This window comes from Gopherus evgoodei, chromosome 5 (genome assembly GCF_007399415.2).
Source record: "Gopherus evgoodei ecotype Sinaloan lineage chromosome 5, rGopEvg1_v1.p, whole genome shotgun sequence".
Taxonomy (NCBI): domain Eukaryota; kingdom Metazoa; phylum Chordata; order Testudines; family Testudinidae; genus Gopherus; species Gopherus evgoodei.
In genome coordinates, this window is record NC_044326.1 from 139,305,971 (window position 1) to 139,326,479 (window position 20,509).

General features: G+C 44.6%; 1 protein-coding gene across 20 annotated transcripts in view; it reads right to left on the bottom strand.

Moving 5' to 3' along the window:
• The window catches only part of ADGRL3 (adhesion G protein-coupled receptor L3), an 817,914-nt gene that overhangs the window by 141,622 nt on the left and 655,783 nt on the right, over positions 1-20,509 (bottom strand). For 16 of the 20 annotated variants that reach the window (XM_030565475.1, XM_030565466.1, XM_030565463.1 and 13 more), the window contains 3 exons: positions 16,660-16,763; positions 4,970-5,155; positions 1,793-1,831 (listed from right to left, as the gene is read on the bottom strand). In XM_030565475.1, the coding sequence (XP_030421335.1) occupies positions 1,793-1,831; positions 4,970-5,155; positions 16,660-16,763 (329 nt within the window). The remainder of the gene's footprint in view (positions 1-1,792; positions 1,832-4,969; positions 5,156-16,659; positions 16,764-20,509) is intronic. The other 4 variants (XM_030565478.1, XM_030565477.1, XM_030565476.1 and 1 more) reach the window with 1 other exon arrangement.

Genomic DNA, 20,509 nt, shown 5'->3' on the forward strand with positions numbered 1-20,509 from the left:
CAAGAACAATGTTTCTCCCTCCTCTTTGTAACAACCTTTTATGTACTTGAAAATTGTTTACAGGTCCCCTCTCAGTCTTCTCTTCTCCAGCCTAAACAAACCCATTATTTTAATCTTTACTCATAGGTCATGTTTTCTAGACCTTTTATAATTGTTGTCGCCTTCCTCTGGGGTCTCTCCAATTTTTCCACACTTTCCTGAAATATGGACCCCGGAACTGGACACAGAACTCCAACTGAGGCCTAATCAGCATGGAAGAGAGCGGAAGAATGACTTCCCGCGTCTTGTTTACAACATTCCTGCCAATACATCCCAGAATGATGCTTGCTTTTTTTTGCAACGGTGTTGCACTGCTGACTCATATTTAGCTTGTGATCTTTATTAAGGAATAACGCCAGTGGGTGTAGTCCCTCCCCCAGGGCATGGCTTCAGCCCGCCTTCTTTTTCTCTTTTGGGTATTTACTCTTACCAATACTTGGAGCAGCTCGATTTAAGCAGGCACATTTCACAGAGGGAGTTGTTTCTGAATTGCCTGCTGCACTAGACAGCTGCACTCCATCTCAGGGCACACCACCTCACCTGGGCCATCTGCTTTGACCAGTTGCCAGGCAGGGAGCTGGGTTTGGAGGAGTCTGGGAGATTTAGGAGGTGGGGGTGTGGCTTAGTTATAAACATTTGGTAATTATTAGTTAACCGTAATCCTTACTTTCCTCAGCTCCCATCTTCCCGTTCTCAGTAAATCCCCAATCCCTTATACTGGGGTTAAGTTTATTTACTTGTATGGTCCTGGGGACTGGACTATACACTCCGTGCCAACTTGCACCATTAGCACTGACTTTCTCAAGGGAGCCCACCCCTGGGTATCTGGCGTAGTGAGAAGCCCCTGAGTGCCACAAAGGAACACAAGTCCGGAACCTTGAGAGGAGAGACGAGAAGCTGCTCCAAATATTGGCAAAAGCAAATGTCCGGAAAAGAAAAAGGGGATGGGCTTAAGCCACACCAAGGGGGACAGGCTACCCGCACATGGCATTATTCCTTAATGAGGACAAGCCACATGTGACATTCAGTTGTTTTTGAGCGACCAATGTGCAAAGAGGCTTTACCTTTCTTTTCTAAAGTAAAAATATGTGTGCACAGGTGGAACGGTGCAGCCAAAGCAGGGACTGCTCCACGGGGAAGAGGGGCTAAAATGGGACCCAGCTGCAGCCACCCCTCTCCCAAATCCAACCTCAACCCAGATTTGTGTAAAGTAGACCCCTCCTCTACACCCTGGGGGCACCAGGAACCAGGAGGTGTTTCCCCGCCACCTCTCCATCTCATTATTCACAGTGCCGGTGTGATCCATCCCTACCCCTACCTTTTGTTTCTCTTGTCTATGTATATCGTAAGCTGTTCAGGGAAGGGACAATCACCTACTCTGAGTTTATGCAGCACCTCGCACAATGGGGTGCCAGTCTTGCCTGGTCCTTAGGTACTATAGTAATAAACATGATTAATAAATAATAACAATACTAATAATAATATATACAAAAAACTGCCTTCCCCATTTGGATAACTCAAAAAATGGCTGAAATAATTTTCTCCAATCTTTCCCCCAATTTTCTAGTGAGTTTCTGCCCCAACCATTCGTGAAAGTTGTAAGCAATGGAAACCGGATTTATAATGTTATCCTGTAGCCTTAACTAGAGAATTTGCTGCCCCAAAGGCTAGAGTGATCAGATACTCAGACACAAGAACAGCACCAGACATTCAGTCAAACAACTTGACAGATTTATAAAAACACTAGAAATACCTGGACATAGGCCCTGCAAGAGCGCTCCCTTTTCTGAAGCTGAATCCATAAAGACAGCAGATTAAAGACGGAATAGAAAAAACAAGTTAGTGACAGAAGAAAACAAGGGGAAAAAATAAAGAAAACATCTACACAAAAACTATCATTTCTCTGTTGATAAGTTTCGAGGAGAACATGCAAGCTAAGCAGCAGTGGAATGCTGTAAGTACTGGCTCTAGAAACAGCTGGTTAGTTCTTTTCAGGAAAGCACAGACTGGAAACTGCCACAGCAGCTGTTAGTTATGGCAGCAGATCTCCAGGCAAACTGTAACTATTCTGTAAACTAAATTTACCTTGCAAATTTGAAATCATACATTGCACATCATGTCAGACAATGCCAGATATTTCGAGCCTTATTCTTATTTGCACAAGGCTCCTTTACATTGCTCTGGCAGTGTAAAGATCCGTTAAAGAGGTGTCAATTACAGTTAAAGGAGAATCAGGCTGAATATTTCAGGCTATTTTATCTTTGGGCTTGCCTACACAGTGCTGGGTGTTGTGAGCTAACCAGGCCATGAAGCTGCTGCTGGCACACACTAAAATCTCCCCAGTGTATGTTAACATAGTTAAAATTTTAACAAAAGAAAATGATGCCCCACTATCACCCCAGTTCATTTCAATTCATTTTACATCAACTTGTATGAAAAAAAATAAGAGCTCAGTTTTCTGGCCAAGTACTGAGCAAAGTCCTTTCTGTGGACTTACACATTTCTCCTACAGATTAACCCAATATTTGATGGCTGTTCCTTGCTTTCTTTTGCTCTCTCTGACTAAACAGAACAAAACACAAAGTCTTTGCTAATTACTTCTTCTTTTCTTTTCGGCGCATTATCCCTGATCAGCAAAGGGGATAATGGAGCAGTGACTCTACTGCCTATTGTTTGCCGAATACTATTTCCAGCTTTAAGCCAGGCATTCTTAAATGAACACAGAGCAGTTGCTCCTCTAAAGAATTAGGTGGGGAATGAGAGCAAGCAAATTACTGAGCCTGTCATTTGGCTCACTGTCTGGTATCACTGACTTGCAGGACTCCACACACTCCAGAATTTTAATGTGCAGCACAATTGATTTGTATTAGTTGACTATGGAAACCCGAAGGGGGAAAACTGCTAGAGGGGACCACAGGAAGGCAAGGAAGAGTGAGAAACACACTGTCTTGTTATGTTCTTTCCCCCTTCTGGCTACAACCACATTTTCATAGAAATGGAGAAATGTCAGAAGGTGAAATAGGCATTAAAAACATACGTTTTGCAAAGCAAAGGTGACCGGATGCTGTATGTAGCTAAGCAATATTCAAAGTAGCCAGCAAATTAGAATTATGTAACCAGTTAGTATGTGACAGTAATTGCCAGCTTTACCCAATGTCAGATATCAACATAATTTCGTATCTAAAAGCTTTGCAATAGGTCTGCAATACACATTGTTGTGTCCCTGTATCAGTTTATGCTCGCACTGTTATAGGAGAGCGTGAAGCAATATTAATTAATAGCATCAAGTTAACCCAGCCAATAGCACATGCAAAGCACAGGATGCACAGGACTCTAACTCCTAGAGTTGTTTTTTGGTTTAAATATAACAATCCAAAAGATCCTTTGTGCTTAAAACAGCATAAATCAACAATAACTTTGCTTTTCATAGAATTATTTGGATTTGCATCCCAAAATACAGTAAGCACAGAAAATATCTGGTGTATCTGTGATTTCCCCACCCACCCCCCTCCATCTCCCCACCCACACTCAGTCTAACCTTGGAACCAAGTTCTGCTTGTAGTTACACAGATGTCTCTGCCATTAAATCCAACGGTGTCACTCAAAGCAGAATTTGTTTTAAGAATACGGTCTACATAACTGTGTACGTCAATCTGAGGGATTTATTCTATGTCTTAAGGGCCAATGCAAGGTCTATATCAGGGTTTCTCAAACAGGGGTCGCCGCTTGTGCAGGGAAAGCCCCTGGCGGGCTGGGACGTTGTGTTTACCTGCCCCATCCACAGGTCCGGCCGATTGTGGCTCCCAATGACCGCAGATCGCTGCTCCAGGCCAATGGGAGCTGCTAGAAGCGATTCGGGCTGAGGGACGTGCTGGCCGCCACTTCCAGCAGCTCCCATTGGCCCGGAGCAGTGATCCACGGCCAGTGGGAGCCGTGATTTGCTGGACCTGCAGACGGGGCAGGTAAACACACTGGCCCGGCCCGCCAGGGGCTTTCCCTACACAAGAGGCGACCTCTGTTTGAGAAACTCTGGTCTACATGAACCACCACTTTAATTCCATATAGGGCCTATTCTGTGGGCTAAACTGATACTTAAGTGATGTGTAAGCCCTGGGCTGACATTTTACACAGGAGTGGATTTCACCTTAAAGGAGCAAATATATTTGTATAAACTCCACAGCTAAGAATTCAACTATCAACCACTTCCCGATTTTTAACATTTAAATTGCCACCTATATCCATCTCCCAAGATGACAATATTTTCCATCACAGGAACTACACAGTAATCATATGATACAAAAGGTAGCCCTGGAAAAAATTACACATAAAAGAATCGTCTAATGTTAAGTTACCTTGCCAGGTTGTGCTATTTTAAATAGAAGTGTTTTACTAATTCACATTCACTTTGCCATTTCAAATACCTTTCCCCTCCTCCCATCAATGTAAATTCATTGGCTAGGATTTTTACAAACCCGGATCCCTCATTCTGTGGTTTAGAGTGTGAGGGTCATTTCACAAGTGGATTCAGCAATAGACTCACTGAGCAAAATTCCGCTACCAGTCACATAGGTGTAAATCCAGAGTATTTCCAATTACCTCAACAGAGTTTCTCTTGAGTTGCACTCATGCATGGTAGCTGGGAACAAAATCAGCCTCCTGGAGTTTATACTGCTAAGCATTTGAGTATAGACATTTTCCAAAACTAGCAGTACACTTTGCATTAACAACTGTTCCACAACTCGACAGACTAAAAATACATCTCACCCCCAATCCAGATTTGTGTGAAGTTGTGAAAACGGCCATGTGCTCCCATCTACTTAGAAAGAATCACATGCCAACACCGGCAATAGCGAGGCCTTCTAACAGCTCTCTGGAGAAAGCACAACTGTTGCTTACCCTCCTCATCGTTCCCAAGGCCTTCGCTTCTTACCTTGTTTAAACTGCGCGCAGCACTGTCTTTCCCACCTGGAGTCAGGTTTCGGAGCTGCACATCCAGCAAGCCCACCAGCTGGTCCATGGCTCGGACTGAATACGTGATGTCTCCAGCATTCAAGTGATTTTTCGTCTGCTCCGCAAGCTCTCTGGCAATGTTGGCAGCAGTCTCCCCGGACTTCAGCTAGGAATTGGAGGACAGGAGAAAACGAAAAGATATTTCACTGTTCCTGGCTAAGTGGTAAAAAGCGTAGAAGGAAAAGGATCCTATTTTCTCCTTTTAGATGCATGCATAACGATCATTGTACCATCAGCCTAGATCTTTGCTGTGAATGTAAAAATCTTCAATTACCCCTATATTTTAATCTGACTCAGTTTGCAAGTATGCTGACCTATATTACTCATTGTCTTGTGAAAGACAGCTGTCTGTCAGAGTGAGCAAAGCAGAAGAATTAAAAAGTGATGCAAATGTTAAACAATTTTATGCATTTTTTCCCTGCAGCAATGCAACAACTTTGTATTTTATTTTAAGCATTCTGCAGTCCCTCCTACATACAGAAAGTTAAGATAGCAAACTGTTTTGCAAAATGAAGGTTCAAGCAGGAAACACACCACAAGAGATTTCATGATTTAAAATCAGTGGAGCTGAATCTGATTAAACACACACTGCTTTCCTGCCAGTGTGACTACACTGACTTCAGTGGAGTTACTTCCCAATTTCCACCAATGTAGTGAGATCAGAATCAGGCCCTATAACTGCACGGTACTGGAATTTGTGGGCACGGTATTCCTTTGTACTGCAAATTTGCCAGCAATTATTGTAACAAAAATAAAGATGTGGAGGTGGGAAAGTAGGTGCAGCTGCCTTACACAATGGAATTCCTGTTTTCTTCAGCCATATGGTAACATCTCAATACCTACTGTAGCACAGTCAATATGTGAATATGCATGGGCTTATCATCAAACTAACAGTATCTCTCAAACTCAGCAGATTACTTGATGATGAAGAAAGAAGTTACATTTCAGCTACTGGTCTCCACAGCAAAACTGACTTCTCATAAAAAGGAACAAAATGAGACTGCTAGAGCCCACATTAACTAGGAAACAACAGCAATTTTCAGAACTTTGGTTTAATAAGTAGAAGCGTATTCAGCCATTCAAGGCATTGCTGAAAAGAAGAGCTGTTTAATACATTGCTGCAATTTGGGAGCCATATTACGCAGCAGGAGTGCTTCAACTCAATCACTTTATTGTTTAATCTTAAAGCTTGAATTTAATGGCTTACTGCATCTCCTGACTGGCAGCATGAAAACATCTAAAGTCAAGGGGGAAAGAGTGTCAACTTCAAACAGGGAACCGAGCTTTCCTGTGTCGCCACAGAGGAGCCTCCATTAGGGACCGGCAAATAGGCTATTTGGATTATACTGGAGTTTAGAGATTTTAATGTCTGCATCATTAACAGACTCCTGAATCTCAATATCACCTAAACCAAACCTGAACCTGGCATTACCCTGGCACATCTGTTTCCTTTTTGGGCTTTCATCCTTACCCTGAGCTGTTTTACCTTGCTGGCTTTGTACTAGAGCTGAAGAGAAATTGTACAGAAGCAGGTATAACCGAAGTTAAAAATTCTCTCCAGGGTGAAAGGGTCACTATCAAATTATCGTCCAATAGATAAAATCAGGTATTTCTCTTGTTCACCCATTTTGGGTGCCTATTTCAATGCTGGATTGTAGAAACATAGAAATAGCAGGTAGAACTTGTCTCCATGTAAATCAATTAACTGTCTTATAAATGAATAACTACCATCAATTTAACAGCAACGACTGTCTGATTTAATGAAACCAGAGTGAAGATGCTCATATACTCATCTTCAGAGAACTGAAGAGAGATATAAGGTGTTGTTCTTTCCATTATAGCAATGACAATTTATATTCAAGGATTAAATTATTTTAACCTTACCGTTCATGCATTTCATACCACTGAGACCAGATTCTACTTTTAAAAGGTGCCTGCCACTCTCTGCTCTGATGAGCAGTCAAAGAGCTCTGCATTCTAGTATGGTGGCTGACCTCCTGTTCTCTTCAGAAACTGCCAGAATGGCAACAGCTATTCCACACATTCCTCCCTTTGTTCTAAAACAATTCAACTTAAACTTTTTTCTTTCATTTCCTCTAATTCCTAAAATAACTGGTGACCTTCAATGAGTCACCGGGGCTTATAAAATTATTCTTCTGCCATCAGTTTGTGTGTGTGTGTGTGTGTGTGTGTGCGTGCATGCATGCGTGTGTATGTGTGGAGGGAGAGTTGCCGGTAGATGGTTTCAGAAATACCACTGCTTCCTGCAGTTGTGTTGGTACGTCCATCATATTGTTAATGAGTAAGCCCAGTGGTTCTAGACCTCATGTGTTTGTATCCTTCCAGGTGCCACAGGTCATTGTGTTTAAAGGAGGTCTCCAGGTTGTAATGAAGATGAGTGTGCCAAATCCAAGAGTCATCTTCCTTTGCAATCAGCACTTGGTTTTATTCAGTTTCAGTGCATTGTCCCAAGCAACCTACAGATTTTTATACAGGCCTGTCATTGGGTTCTTGTTCTGTGTTGTCCCAAACGATAAAAGCATCTATGCAGCCCAGGCGCTGCTGCACCGTTCTATAGAATATAACAGAAGCTAAACAAAACCAAAATAGAGGTTTTGGAAATGGTGCCTGTCAAAAGACATTAAAATGCCGTCAAGAACTCTCTTGAGTTAGGAACATTTGCCAAAACTAATCTGATACATCCAGAAGGGTGAAGACTTTGACACCTGCCATTTCCCCCCAGGTTTCACATCTGGCTGGCCTGTGATAGAGCTCCTGCCTCACGCTGGCATATGCAGTCCCAAAAGTTTTCTCCAACCACTGCCAGCAGAATGCACCCAGGTTTCTCCACTGTACATTGCTCCTCACAGCCACAGGAATGATGCTGGCTGCACAGACTTAAGGCCACTTGCCATGTTACTGTTAACGTCCCTAAATCCTTTAAGCGTTTTTCCACTTAAGTTATAATGTTCTGAGTCAAGCCCTGTTATACAATAAACATCAGTCCCAATGGCTAGCCTGATTCCAGGCCCAAGATATGTGTTCCATCCCTTGTAACAATTTCAGCGTTTACTTCTCTGTTTGTCATATATCAGAGTGATATGGCATCTTCCCGCTGCAGAAACAGGGCAATGTGTGTTCTCAGGATATTTGCTTATTTCATAAATTGGCATCTCAGTCAGAATGTGTCACAGTCACACCGGTAACCAGGACCGGCGCTAGGGGGTTGAGCACCCTAGGCGCACGGCAATTTTGCTGCCCCGAGCGCTGGTCCCGCGGCTCCGCTGGAGCTGCCCCAGTGGTGCCTGCGGAGGGTCCGGGGCTCCGTGGCTCCGCTGGAGCTGCCGCAGTGGTGTCTGCGGGAGGTCCACTGGAGCCGCACGAGCAGCCGACCATCTGCAGGCACGACTGCGGCAGCTCCACCCGACCACAGATCACCGGACCACCCGCAGGCACCACTGTGGCAGCTCCACGGGAGCTGCCTGCCGCCCCTTCCGGTGGCGCCCTGACCCAGGGGGCCCCTGGGCTGCCGGCTGCCGCAGCGGCACCCTGACCCAGGGGACACCCTAGACTGCGGGCTGCCGCGGAGGCGCCCTGACCCAGGGAACACCCTGAGCTGCCGGCTGCCGCTGGCAGCTCAGACTCCCTCTCTGTCCCAGCAGCAGTGGAAATATCGGCACCCTAGGCAACTGCCTAGTCCGCCTAAATGGTTGCACCGGCCCTGCCAGTAACACCTTGATTTCAGTATCTGCATCCACTTTATATGCAATTTCCATCCCCTGGGCTCTAAGGGTAATAGGGCAGTCTTTGCCAATTGCGATTGCTATATGGAATCGCTGTACAGCGTTTCACCACTGAGGTTATCAATGTATTCCTACAAAGCATTTACCTTTTCCTTTTGCCTGCATGGGTTTGCAAATTGGTTGCACTCACAAATGCTGCACTTTTGGCCAGATGCTAGACAGTCTGTATGTGCATATTCACTTCTCCAGTTCCTACAGATATCAGCCTGCCTTCTGGTTTTGTGTTCTTCCTTGTGCTGACTGCGACCCGTGGGTTTTCTTCTCATGTCCGTCCTTTGTGCCCCTCTGAGCGATACCCTCATGTGTGCTTCCTTGACTTTCCTCGTCATGGAAAGCTTAAGACTGCAGTTTGACTTGTTCTACTGCTTCGCAGATTTGTATGGCTGTTTTTAGGGTTAGCTCACCATCTCTCAGCAAACTTCCTTCCCCAAAGCTCACTGCCATCCTGTTTCTAATGGGGAAATATGTCAGTGGGGCCAAAAATAAACATCACACAAATGTCTCTTGAGCTTCCAGGCTATAAAACACTTCTCAACCACATCTTTGCTGTTATCGTTCTCATGCGGAAGAGGAGTCTTTTATGACTTACTTTCTTCCAGAGCACACAACAATCTTCAAGCAGTGCTAGGACTCTATCAAAATTAGAACCACCCACAGGTAAGAACTTGAAACTATTACAACTACATAAGGGCTCTGCACCAGATGAAGTTAACATTAGGGTCATTTTCCTGGCATCACTCGGGTCTCCATTCACAAGGGTAGATATAGTCAAAACCTGTCTTTAAAATGCTTCAGTGAATTCACTTCTGTTTACAGTTGTAATCAGCAACTACATTATCTAATGATTACTTCACATATATCTAACAGCAAGGAACCAGCGTTTGCACTTAGGTGCAGCCCGAAGCTATCTATTATACTGAGCAGTCACAAAGTCCAGTTTCTATAGAACACGATCATCTATTGACCACTACTGCCATCTCCCACCGCCTTGAACAATAACAATCAGAACAAACAAATAACTTAGAAAGACAAATACCGTTGATCAGAGGTGTCAAACACCTAGCCTGTTTGATACACTCATGTGTCCTACATGAGCTTTCATTTCAAATATGTTTCTAGCCCTCATGACTGTGAAGTTAACCTTCTAAAACAGAACCAAGGATTGTCTTCTTGGGTACCACTACACAGCAAAGAAAAACCCACGGTACCGAGTCTCAGAGCCTAGGCCAACTGACTCAGACTTGCAGGGCTTGGACTGTGGGGATAAAAATCACAGCATAGACATTCCCACTTTGGGCTGGAGCCCGGGCTCTGAGGCCCTTCCCCCTTGCTGGATCTGAGAGCCTCGGCTCTAGCTTGAGTAGAAATGTCTACACTGCTAATTTTAGTGTCATGAGCCCGAGTCAATTGACCCAGGCCCTGAGACTCGATCCCACGGGTTTTTCTTTGCAGTGTAGAAGTATCCCTTGAGTCTGCAGATAGTCAAGCAATAGCTGAGGGAATGCTGACACCCCCACTCCTTGTTCATATAACTGGAGCATATGTTGTCTCTAAAACCTAATGACAACACTCTCCATGTTATCATTAACCATGTAATCGCCAATCATTTTATCAGCTGGCCAGGGGAACAGGCTGGGTGAGAAGCCCATGCAGGTGGGGACTGAGAGCAGTTGCAGGGAAGGAGATGCAGAGAGAGGAAAATTAAGAGAGACAAACCAAGAGAGATGAGGGATGGAGAGAGAGAAAGGAGGATGGAGAAAGGAGAGAGAGAGAAAGGGCATAAATAGCTGTGGTCTTAAGGTGAGAATAGTTTCTCACTGAGCGAGGCTGAATAGGACATAACTACTAATAATGAAGATGATAGTAAAGGTTTAGACGGGATTTTCCAAACTAGGAACCTAAAGTTGAACTTGGAAATCTTCACTTAGGCTCCTAAGTCAGTAACAACATTTACAAAGTACTGAACATCCCACCACTCCCACCAACTTTATTCAGAGCCACTGGCTGCTCAGCACTTTGGCCAAGATGCCTGAACATGGACTTAAGAGACAACTTCAGACTCCTCCATGGCTTTATTTACCACACTAAGGGATTTTCAAAAGTAGCTAAGGGACTAAAAGTTAGCATGACATGGGCTCCTGCATCACTTACGTGACTCTGAAAACCTCCCCAAGGACCATGAGCTACTCTTTATCTTTGTGCAACCCTTTCTTAATACCCATGGGAGATCCTCTAAGGGTAGCAGAGGTGCCCAAGTTCAGACCTCAGTCCAGGGACCAACTTACAAAATGGAATTTGGCCTTCTCCAAAAATGAGTTTCAACCCCCTGCATAGATAATGATAGATATAGTGTACCTACCCACCTATGTCTGTGTGTACACACACACAAACTGAGTGATAGACAGACAAAAAGCACAGACAGACAGACACTTTAGACTGGCCAGAGGTGAAGAAACAATGACAAACATATTGAAATATTTTATGCAAAGAATTTCATGAAATCTGTATAATTATGAAATGTTTTGAATACATTATATGACAAATAAAAATGCCTACACAGGTAGACAGATTCCACCCACTGTGCTGTGAAGACTGGCATTGCATCCCCATACCTGTATAACTAGCACACAATTTCACGTCCCACAATGCACCTTCCCACCACCATAAGCACAAAGCCACATTCATTACAACGTGCACTCCTAGAATATCATCTTTAAAATTCAAGGGTCCATAGGCATACTGGATAGCCAACTAATTCAAACTTGCACTTAACACTCATTATGCAACTGCTGTGCAGTAGCAACGGCACAGCTGAGAATTCCCAAATATCGCCTGCTCATAGACTCCATAGGGAAACATAATGGAATTTTGAAAGCTATGTTCCACAAACCAAAGGAAGAAAAAAACCTTAAAGGGTGAGGTTTATTTTCCTAAAGAAAGGCAAGACTACATAATTTGGCCCTGTGGAGCATGTCCCTTAACAGCGACTATGTCTCATCTAAGTAGCTTTCCCGCTGTCCCTGTCAGGCTGACAAAACCATGTGTTTGGTTCTGTTTTTTGTAGATCCTGTGCCTGATATATTTGGGCCCTGATCCTGATTGGGGGATTTAGGCATGACCATGATACAAACATTACAAATGGACCCAAGACTTGGAGAAGACAGAAACGGGAGCACAGAAAGATGGATACTGTTTTCTCCCACCTCAACCAAACAGCTGGTGGTAGAGGGAAAAGAGTGAGGGAAGCTGAGGAAGGAGAGATGGCTGAGCAAAGAGAACTCATTTTTCTCACCCTGTTAACAAATTCCTGCCATGCACAAATTCCTGACCTGCCCCCAGTCCCTGCATGATCTCCTTTGCTCAGAAAAGTGCCTCTTTCTTGCATAGGTCACCTCAGGCTTCTGCAATGGTGTCATTGTTAAGGTGACACACAAATCTTTGTCTGTCTTTGTATCTGGCACACAGTAATGTGAACAAGCAAGCTGTGTACCCTGGGTGGGGGGACTAATTGTATTTAAATGTATTTTATTTATTCATTTTTTGGTTTCCTGCTTATTTACTTTCTGCTCCTTTCTAAGAGAAATGGCCCTGAATATTCTGATGCAAAGGATGCTGTTTTTTCACAAGGCTAGAAGATGAGATAAGGAGACAGTTGTTCTCCCAGGCAGCACCCACAACTAAAACGGCTGCCGGGACATCTTCAGAGAAATCACACATTGGGAAGAAAGGCTGTGACTGATGAAAGCAAGTGGTAAAACAAACAGCATAAAGCTGATAACATGACCTCAAAATCAGGACAATGCAGTGGATCCAAAAATGACCTTTCTGCTGCCTCTTACTACATGCAGCAGTGCATAACTCAATGCACTTGGCAAGTTCATTCGCCTGCTGTGTTATGCGGGCACTGTAGGCACCAACAATAGAGTTAAAGTAAATGTCAGGAGGCCAATGAATTGCTGCGGTGGTTGTCCATTCCGAATCCTCATCAAGCACAATGACTGTAATGGAAGCTAATACAGGATAGTAAAACTTTTAATACTATGCTCTGTATGGGTGAATGGCTGCTGCATAGTAAGAGCAAATGCTCCTAAAGAAGCATAAGGCGTCAGTGATGCTTTTTTATTGTGTGGGGGTGTCATGGTATAATTCCCCCACTCTGAACCTTAGCGTCCAAAAGATGGGGTACCAGCATGAATTCCTCTAAGCTCAATTACCAGCTTAGTACTTGTAGCGCTGCCACCAACCAGGAATTCCAGTGCCTGGTACACTCTGGTCCCCCCAAAACCTTGCCTGGGGACCCCCAAGACCCAGACCCTCTGGATCTTAACACAAGGAAAGTAAACCCTTTCCCTCACCGTTGCCTATCCCAGGCTTCCCCTCCTTGGGTTACCCTGGAAGATCACTGTGATTCAAACTCCTTGAATCTTAAAACAGAGAGGAAAATTCACCTTCCCCCCTCCTTCTCTCTCCCCCTCCCAGACTCTCCCTGAGAGAGAAAGTAATCCTAACACAGAGAGAAATTAGCCTCTCTCTCCCTTTTCCCTCCTTTCTCCCCACCAATTCCCTGGTGAATCTAGACCCCGTCCCCTGGGGTCTGACACCAGAATAAAAAAACAATCAGGTTCTTAAACAAGAAAAGCTTTTAATTAAAGAAGGAAAAAATAGTAAAAATTGTCTTAGTAAATTTAAGATGGAATATGTTACAGGGTCTTTCAGCTATAGACACTGGGAATACCCTCCCAGCCTAAGTGTACAAGTACAAATTAAAATCCTTTCAGCAAAATACAAATTTGAACTCCTTCCAGCCAAATACACATTTGCAAATAAAGAAAACCACCATAAGCCTAACTCGCTTTATCTGCCTAGTACTCACTATTCTGAACTTATAAGAGCCTGTATCGGAGAGATTGGAGAGAAACCTGATTGCATGTCTGGTCCCTCTGAGCCCCCAGAGTGAACAACAACCAAAAACTAACAGCACACACAAAAACTTCCCTCCCTCAAGATTTGAAAGTATCCTGTCCCCTGATTGGTCCTCTGGTCAGGTGACAGCCTGGCTCACTGATCTTCTTAACCCTTTACAGGCAAAAGAGAGACGAAGTACTTCTGTTCTATTAACTCTTACTTATCTGTTTATGAGAGGGGGCCAGACTGTTTTTAGGGACACAAGCCCAGATCCCGGAGACAACAGAAGGAGGAACTCTAATGGGAGAGGAGCATGGGGGCTGGGAAGAGGGAGCATGCAGGCAGAGCCCCTCTCTGCCAAAGGAATATTTTTTCCAGTGCTGCCACCTCCTCCAAGCAGTGCTGCTCCTCCCACGTCTCTGGCATGAGAGGTAGAGTGGAGAACAGAACCATGGAGATCAATCAGTAAATGTAGGGAGGTGTGCCAGCTGGGCAATATGAAAGTCTCCTTGTCACTGCAGCAGAGTTTGCTTCAGTTCCCATGGCCTGCTCTTCCCCTTTTCCATAGCCCTGGGCTCCTAGAAAGGAGCTCAGGCAGCAGGATGTATCACATGCAGCTGCAGCCGTGTTGGAAAGCAGGCAAGGGAAGGCCCTGGGTGGCCTCTGGAGATGAAAGGCTCCTTCTGCAGCTTTGGAGAAGTGCAGGAGAAAGCTGGCAGTGGCTCCTCTCCATCCACCCCTCACACCTAGCAACAGCCCTTCTGGATTTTACCCCTGGAATTCTCTCTCTCTCTCTCTCTCTCACACACACACACACACACACACGCACACACACACACAGAGCCATGGAGAACTACAGCGAGGTTTATCCAAGAGGATAAGGCATTCCGAGCAGCAAGGTGCCTGGGCCTTTACAGCCAGGTTAGCAGAAGTGCCCAGCAGTGCCTACTTAGACACCTAAACCAGGGCCACAGCCCTTTGGAGTCAATTGGAGTTTTTCCACTGACCTCAGTGGATTTCAGATCAGGGCCCTACATGGCTGGATTTTCAAAAGAGCTCAGCTCCCACTTAGGCAGCTAATACAATCGCCAAGTCTTCCAAAGCACTACACTCCCATGAAGAAGAGTGGAGCTGCTTAGATGCAGATGGCTTTGGGAAACCCAAGCCCGGTTGTCAGTGCTGAGGGCTTTTGAAAACCTGGCCCTTAATTTTCAGCTTGTTTTAAAAGTGCCTCACAAATGAAACGGAATAACTCTACTGCCCAAATGACATCTGGGGTGTGAAATAAAATAAGCCTAATCTTGATGGGGATTTCATCAGTACAGGTTATTATTGCCCCCCTGCAAACGGCTAGTGGCCCAGCCCCCTTCAGCAAGCTGCGAGCGGTCTCCCAGCTGCCGAGATGAATTATGAGTAGCATGAGTAATATTAACCCCTCCGGGATAAGTCAGTGGGCAATAAAATAAAAACTGTACAGCTGCACAGTCTTTATTAATCAGCAAGTCTGATCACATCAGGAGAGAGCTACTCACCCTTCTGTCTGGGCCGTGCTGCAGTAAAGTCAAGGGGCACCAGGCTCCCAATGTTTGCAGTATGCAGAGCAGTCTGCTGCTAATCATTATCCTGCCATGTTTTAGGGAGGGAATACAAATATATACAGCTTATCTATCATGCCACCTGTTGGGGGCGGTTGTGTTAATGGTCTGGCTAGGTTACTGAGCCTCAAGGTAGTTAAAAAAGGAGAGCGAGCCAGAGAAAGACAAAAGAGAAATGCTGTTTTCTGCAGGGTCTCCCCATAGTGTTCAGAAGAGCAATCCTTCAGACACGCAGCAGCACAGCTAGTTTGTCATACTAGGACACTTTTACTTAGTCATTAGGAGTGAATAAATTAACATCAATTGCTATAAGAAGGATTCAGCCCGCAGACTCTGTGGTGTAAACACACATATGGTCTCCATTTGTAATGCAATCAGCTGACAGCACCACTGAGCACCGATAAAAAAAATGTACAGTGTATTGCAGCCAAACTGGGCCTGTTGATTTCTGAGTCGGAGAGCTTTTATTGTCACATGTTAATGTCCTTTTAACACTGATAAATGATGAAGAGCTACAAAACATTCATCACATAACGTTGTCAAAAGATGGGGGTTAGCTTGTTTTTATTTCCATTGGCTAAGCCAATATACTCCAGTTCCGAGTTCCCTTTTCTCCGGAATGCTGGTTTTACATCCCCATTAACTATTCTCTCTGTAGTTTTCCATGCTGTGGAAAGTCTGATGAAAAGTAACAAAAGCCATTGTTTGACTGCACTGGAGGCCAAAATGTGAGCACCAGAAATGTTCACAGGGACTAAGCTTTCATGCCTTAAGAGAAATTGAAAATAGCAAGCAAGTCTTCAATATGGAAACCCAATTGTAATGTGCAATTGTGTCATTGGGAAATATTTCATTACAGGATTATTCTATGGTTACAAAGAACCAGAAAAAACATTAGGACACAGGAGGGAAAAAGATCTCTTTCTTGAGAATCTCGTATTTCAACATTCTTGTATCACTTTCCCCCCTTAAACTCAAAGTCTCTCCTCTCCCTTCCCTTTTCTAATTGGCTATATTAGTTTAAAACTTATTTTCCAACTCTTCTCATCCTCCCAGTGTTACAGGCACCAGGCCTTAAAAATTCCGTTCCACCCCATTCCATAGCCCCAGGATGGCTTGCTTTTGCGCCAGGGGATCACAGGTTGTTGGCATGGCCATCACATCTGTTATTGTTATCTTTTGGTTTAAGCAATACTTCCTTTGTCACCAGAGACGGAACCAGAGATGCCATATAAATATGATGCAATGTAATTGACAAAACCCCAGCACACAGGATCAATGAAGGTTCTTTGAAAGTAGAACTTTACCTTCTGTGTGATGTGGTTGACCCAGGGAGAAGAGCAGTTGCTGAGGTCCGGCCCTTGTGGGTCCCAGATCCCATCAGGAGCGAGACACAGGAAAGTTGAAACACCTAAAAAGACAACACGGGAAGGACTCTATTATCTGCTAGCAAATGCGTCAATAAGCCTGGGTTTATTTTCACAGGCTTCAATCATTTCATAATGAAAGAAAGTGTACCCAGTATTTGCAACCCATGTAAGCTATGTTTTGAGGACCTCAGTGGGAAGATATGCCTGGCCCACATTACTATAGTATCCAAGCACCTGACAATCTTTTATGTATTTATCCTCATAATGCCTCTGGGAAGTAGGGAAGTACCATTCTCTCCATTGACTTGTCCAAGGTCACACAGGGAGCCCATGACAGATGAGGAAAGTGAACCTGGGTCCCACAAGTCCTAGGCTACTGCCCTAACCAATAGTCAAGGCTTTCTCTTTGCTTTGCCCCCCAGTGACTCTAAAATCAATCCCTCAGACTCACCATCCCTCTCTTCTACCATTTTATGAAGATTCTGCTGCACTGTAAAGTCCTGGAACCACATGGATGGAAACACACCAAGTTTCACAGCTACAAATAAGATGCAATACGGTCCATTTAACTCACGCTCCCCCCATCCCCGCCAGTATACACCTGGTGACAAAAGGGACTTTAGGGGAGAAGCTGCTTAGCAAATACTTCCTAAGCACTCTCCTGAAAAAAAAACGCAAAGCTTACAGACAAAAAGAAACTCAGTCTCAATGGTTCAGCGAGACATTTTTAGAAGGCAAGGAAGCAGAAATGTGGATTAAAGAGCCTGCATCCCATAAGGTGCTCTGCATTGAAGAGCCAAACTTTTCAATAGGGAAGTAAATGAGATGTGGGGCCTGATGTTACTCCCATTAAAGTCAAGGAGTGCCTTGCTGATGTTTTCAAAGGGAGCAGGAACAGGTGCACTGACAACACATGGCAGCTTTAATGAATCATATGAATCACAGAAATTAGAGCTAGGAAAGGCCTATTGGCCGCTCTGGACCATCCCCTGCCTGTGGGGAATTTTTCCATATTCCAAAATACTTCATCCAATCTAGCTTTCTATAACTCATGCAATGGGGCATACAGATTCCCTACAAAGGCTATTCCCCTGCCTCACAGACCTCGCTGTTAGGAGATGCCTCCTGATATTCAGCCTAACTTTTCTTTTGCTTCCTTTCTTTCCTTCATTTTCTGAACAGGACTTTATAGATGATTATTTTATTCTCCCCTTGGTCGTCACTCAGCTGAGCAATGGGCCTGATCCTCCAGTGACCTAGACTTTGTGTAATCATTTACATCTGCATAAAGTGCTTCTAAAAGGCATCCAGAGTACTATTTTATACCCACTCTGCACTCACTGGGTCCAATTCTCCTAGACTCATAGACTAATAGGTCAGAAGGGACCAATATGATCATCCAGTCTGACCTCCTGCACAAGGCAGGCCACAGAACCCTACCCGTCCACTTTTATAACAACCCCTAACCCAGGACTGAGTTATTGAAATCCTCAAAATTGGTTTGAAGACCTCAAGCTGCAGAGAATCCACCAGCAAGCAACCCATGCCCCTCGCTGCAGGGGAAGGCGAAAAACCTCCAGGGCCCCTGCCAATCCGCCCTGGAGGAAAATTCCTTCCCGACTCCAAATATGGCGATCAGCTAAACCCTGAGCATGTGGGCAAGACTCACCAGCCAGCACCCAAGAAGGAATTCTCTGCAGTAACTCAGTTCCCATCCCATCCAACATCTCCCCGCAGACCATTGAGCAGACTTATCTGGTGATAATCCAAGATCAATTGCCCAAATTAAACTATCCTATCATAACATCCCCTCCATATACTTATCAAGCTTAGTCTTAAAGCCAGATAAATCTTTTGCCCTCACTACTTCCCTCGAAAGGCTGTTCCAGAACTTCACTCCCCTAATGGTTAGAAACCTTCGTCTAATTTCAAGTCTAAACTTCCTAATATCCAGTTTGTACCCATTCGTCCTCATGCCTACATTAGTACTAAACTTAAATAATTCCTCTCCCTCCCTAAGGTTAACCCCCCTGATATATTTATATAGAGCAAGCATATCCCCCCGCAGCCTTCCTTTGGGCAGGCTAAACAAGCCAAGCTCTTTGAGTCTCCTTTCATAAAGCAGGTTTTCCATTCCTCGGATCATCCTAGTAGCCCGTCTCTGGACCTGTTCCAGTTTGAATTCATCCTTCTTGAACATGGGACACCAGAACTGCACACAATATTCCAGATGGGGTCTCACCAGCGCCTTATATAACGGTACTAACACCTCCTTGTCCTTGCTGGAAATACCTCGCCTGATGCATCCTAAAATCGCATTTGCTTTTTTAACAGCCGTATCACATTGGCGGCTCATAGTCATCCTGCTATCAACCAATACCCCAAGGTCCTTCTCCTCCTCTGTTGCTTCCAATTGATGCGTCCCCAACGTATATCTAAAATTCTTATTATTAATCCCTAAGTGCATGACCTTGCACTTTTCACTATTGTATTTCATCCTATTACTATTACTCCAGTTTACAAGGTGGTCCAGATCTTCCTGAATAGTATCCCTGTCCTTCTCCGTGTTAGCAATACCCCCCAACTTCGTGTCATCCGCAAACTTTATTAGCACATTCCCGCTCTTTGTGCCAAGGTCAGTAATAAAAAGTTAAATAAGATCGGTCCCAAAACCGATCCTTGAGGGACTCCACTAGTAACCTCCTTCCAGCCTGACAGTTCACCCTTCAATACGACCCGCTGGAGTCTCCCCTTTAACCAGTTCCTTATCCACCTTACAACTTTCATATTCATCCCCATCTTTTCCAATTTAACTAACAGTTCCCCATGTGGAACCGTGTCAAACGCCTTATTGAAATCGAGGTAAATTAGATCTACCGCATTTCATTTATCTAAGTAATCCGTCACCTTCTCAAAGAAGGAGATCAGATTGGTTTGGCACGATCTACCTTTAGTAAATCCATGTTGCAATTCGTCCCAATTACCATTGACCTCTATATCCTTAACTACTTTCTCCCTCTCACAAACACAGGGTTTATATCTATTTTACTTCTATTCACCTCACCTGGTGTGAAAGAAGGATCAGAAGCCGCGCACACAGATGTAAATGATGACACAAGATGCACGACACTGGAAAACTAAGACCTAACATATTTTGCTCTTTTAAACTTTTCTCCACTTCTTCCAACCCTGTATTAATTTTTTGTTGCTCTTTAGTGAATTCCCTCCACCTTCCTCAGATCTTACTGGCATACAGGTCCTCAAAACTGGATACTAGAACCAGGACCAGGTTTACAATTACACCAATGGAATTGTGGCACCGGGCTCATGCTCAAAAGAGGCCCTGCCTGCTCACTCCACCTCCATTTGGCCTCCTCCCCACCCGCCGCTTGCTCCTCTAAGAAGAAAATAAGAATGGCCCTACTGGGTCAGACCAAAAGTCCATCTAGACCAGTATCCTGTCTACTGAGAGTGGCCAATGCCAGCTTGCCACAGAGGGATGAACAGAACAGATAATCAGCAAGTGACCCATCCCTGGCGCTCATTCCCTCCAAACAGGGAGAAGAGCTTTTCTCCCCAGACAGGACTTGAACCCATAGTCTCTAGTGTAGCAAGATATGCTTTAGACATTAGCCTACTGGGAATACAACCCCAGCTCCCTCTCTGAGCAGGGGCAGGGCCTTGAGGAGGAGCACTGGCAGGGTCTTGGGGCAAAGAGGCCATGGAGGGGCAGAGCTTCAGGGCGAAGCATGGACGGGGCCTTGAGTGGGGGTGGGGCCATGGTCCG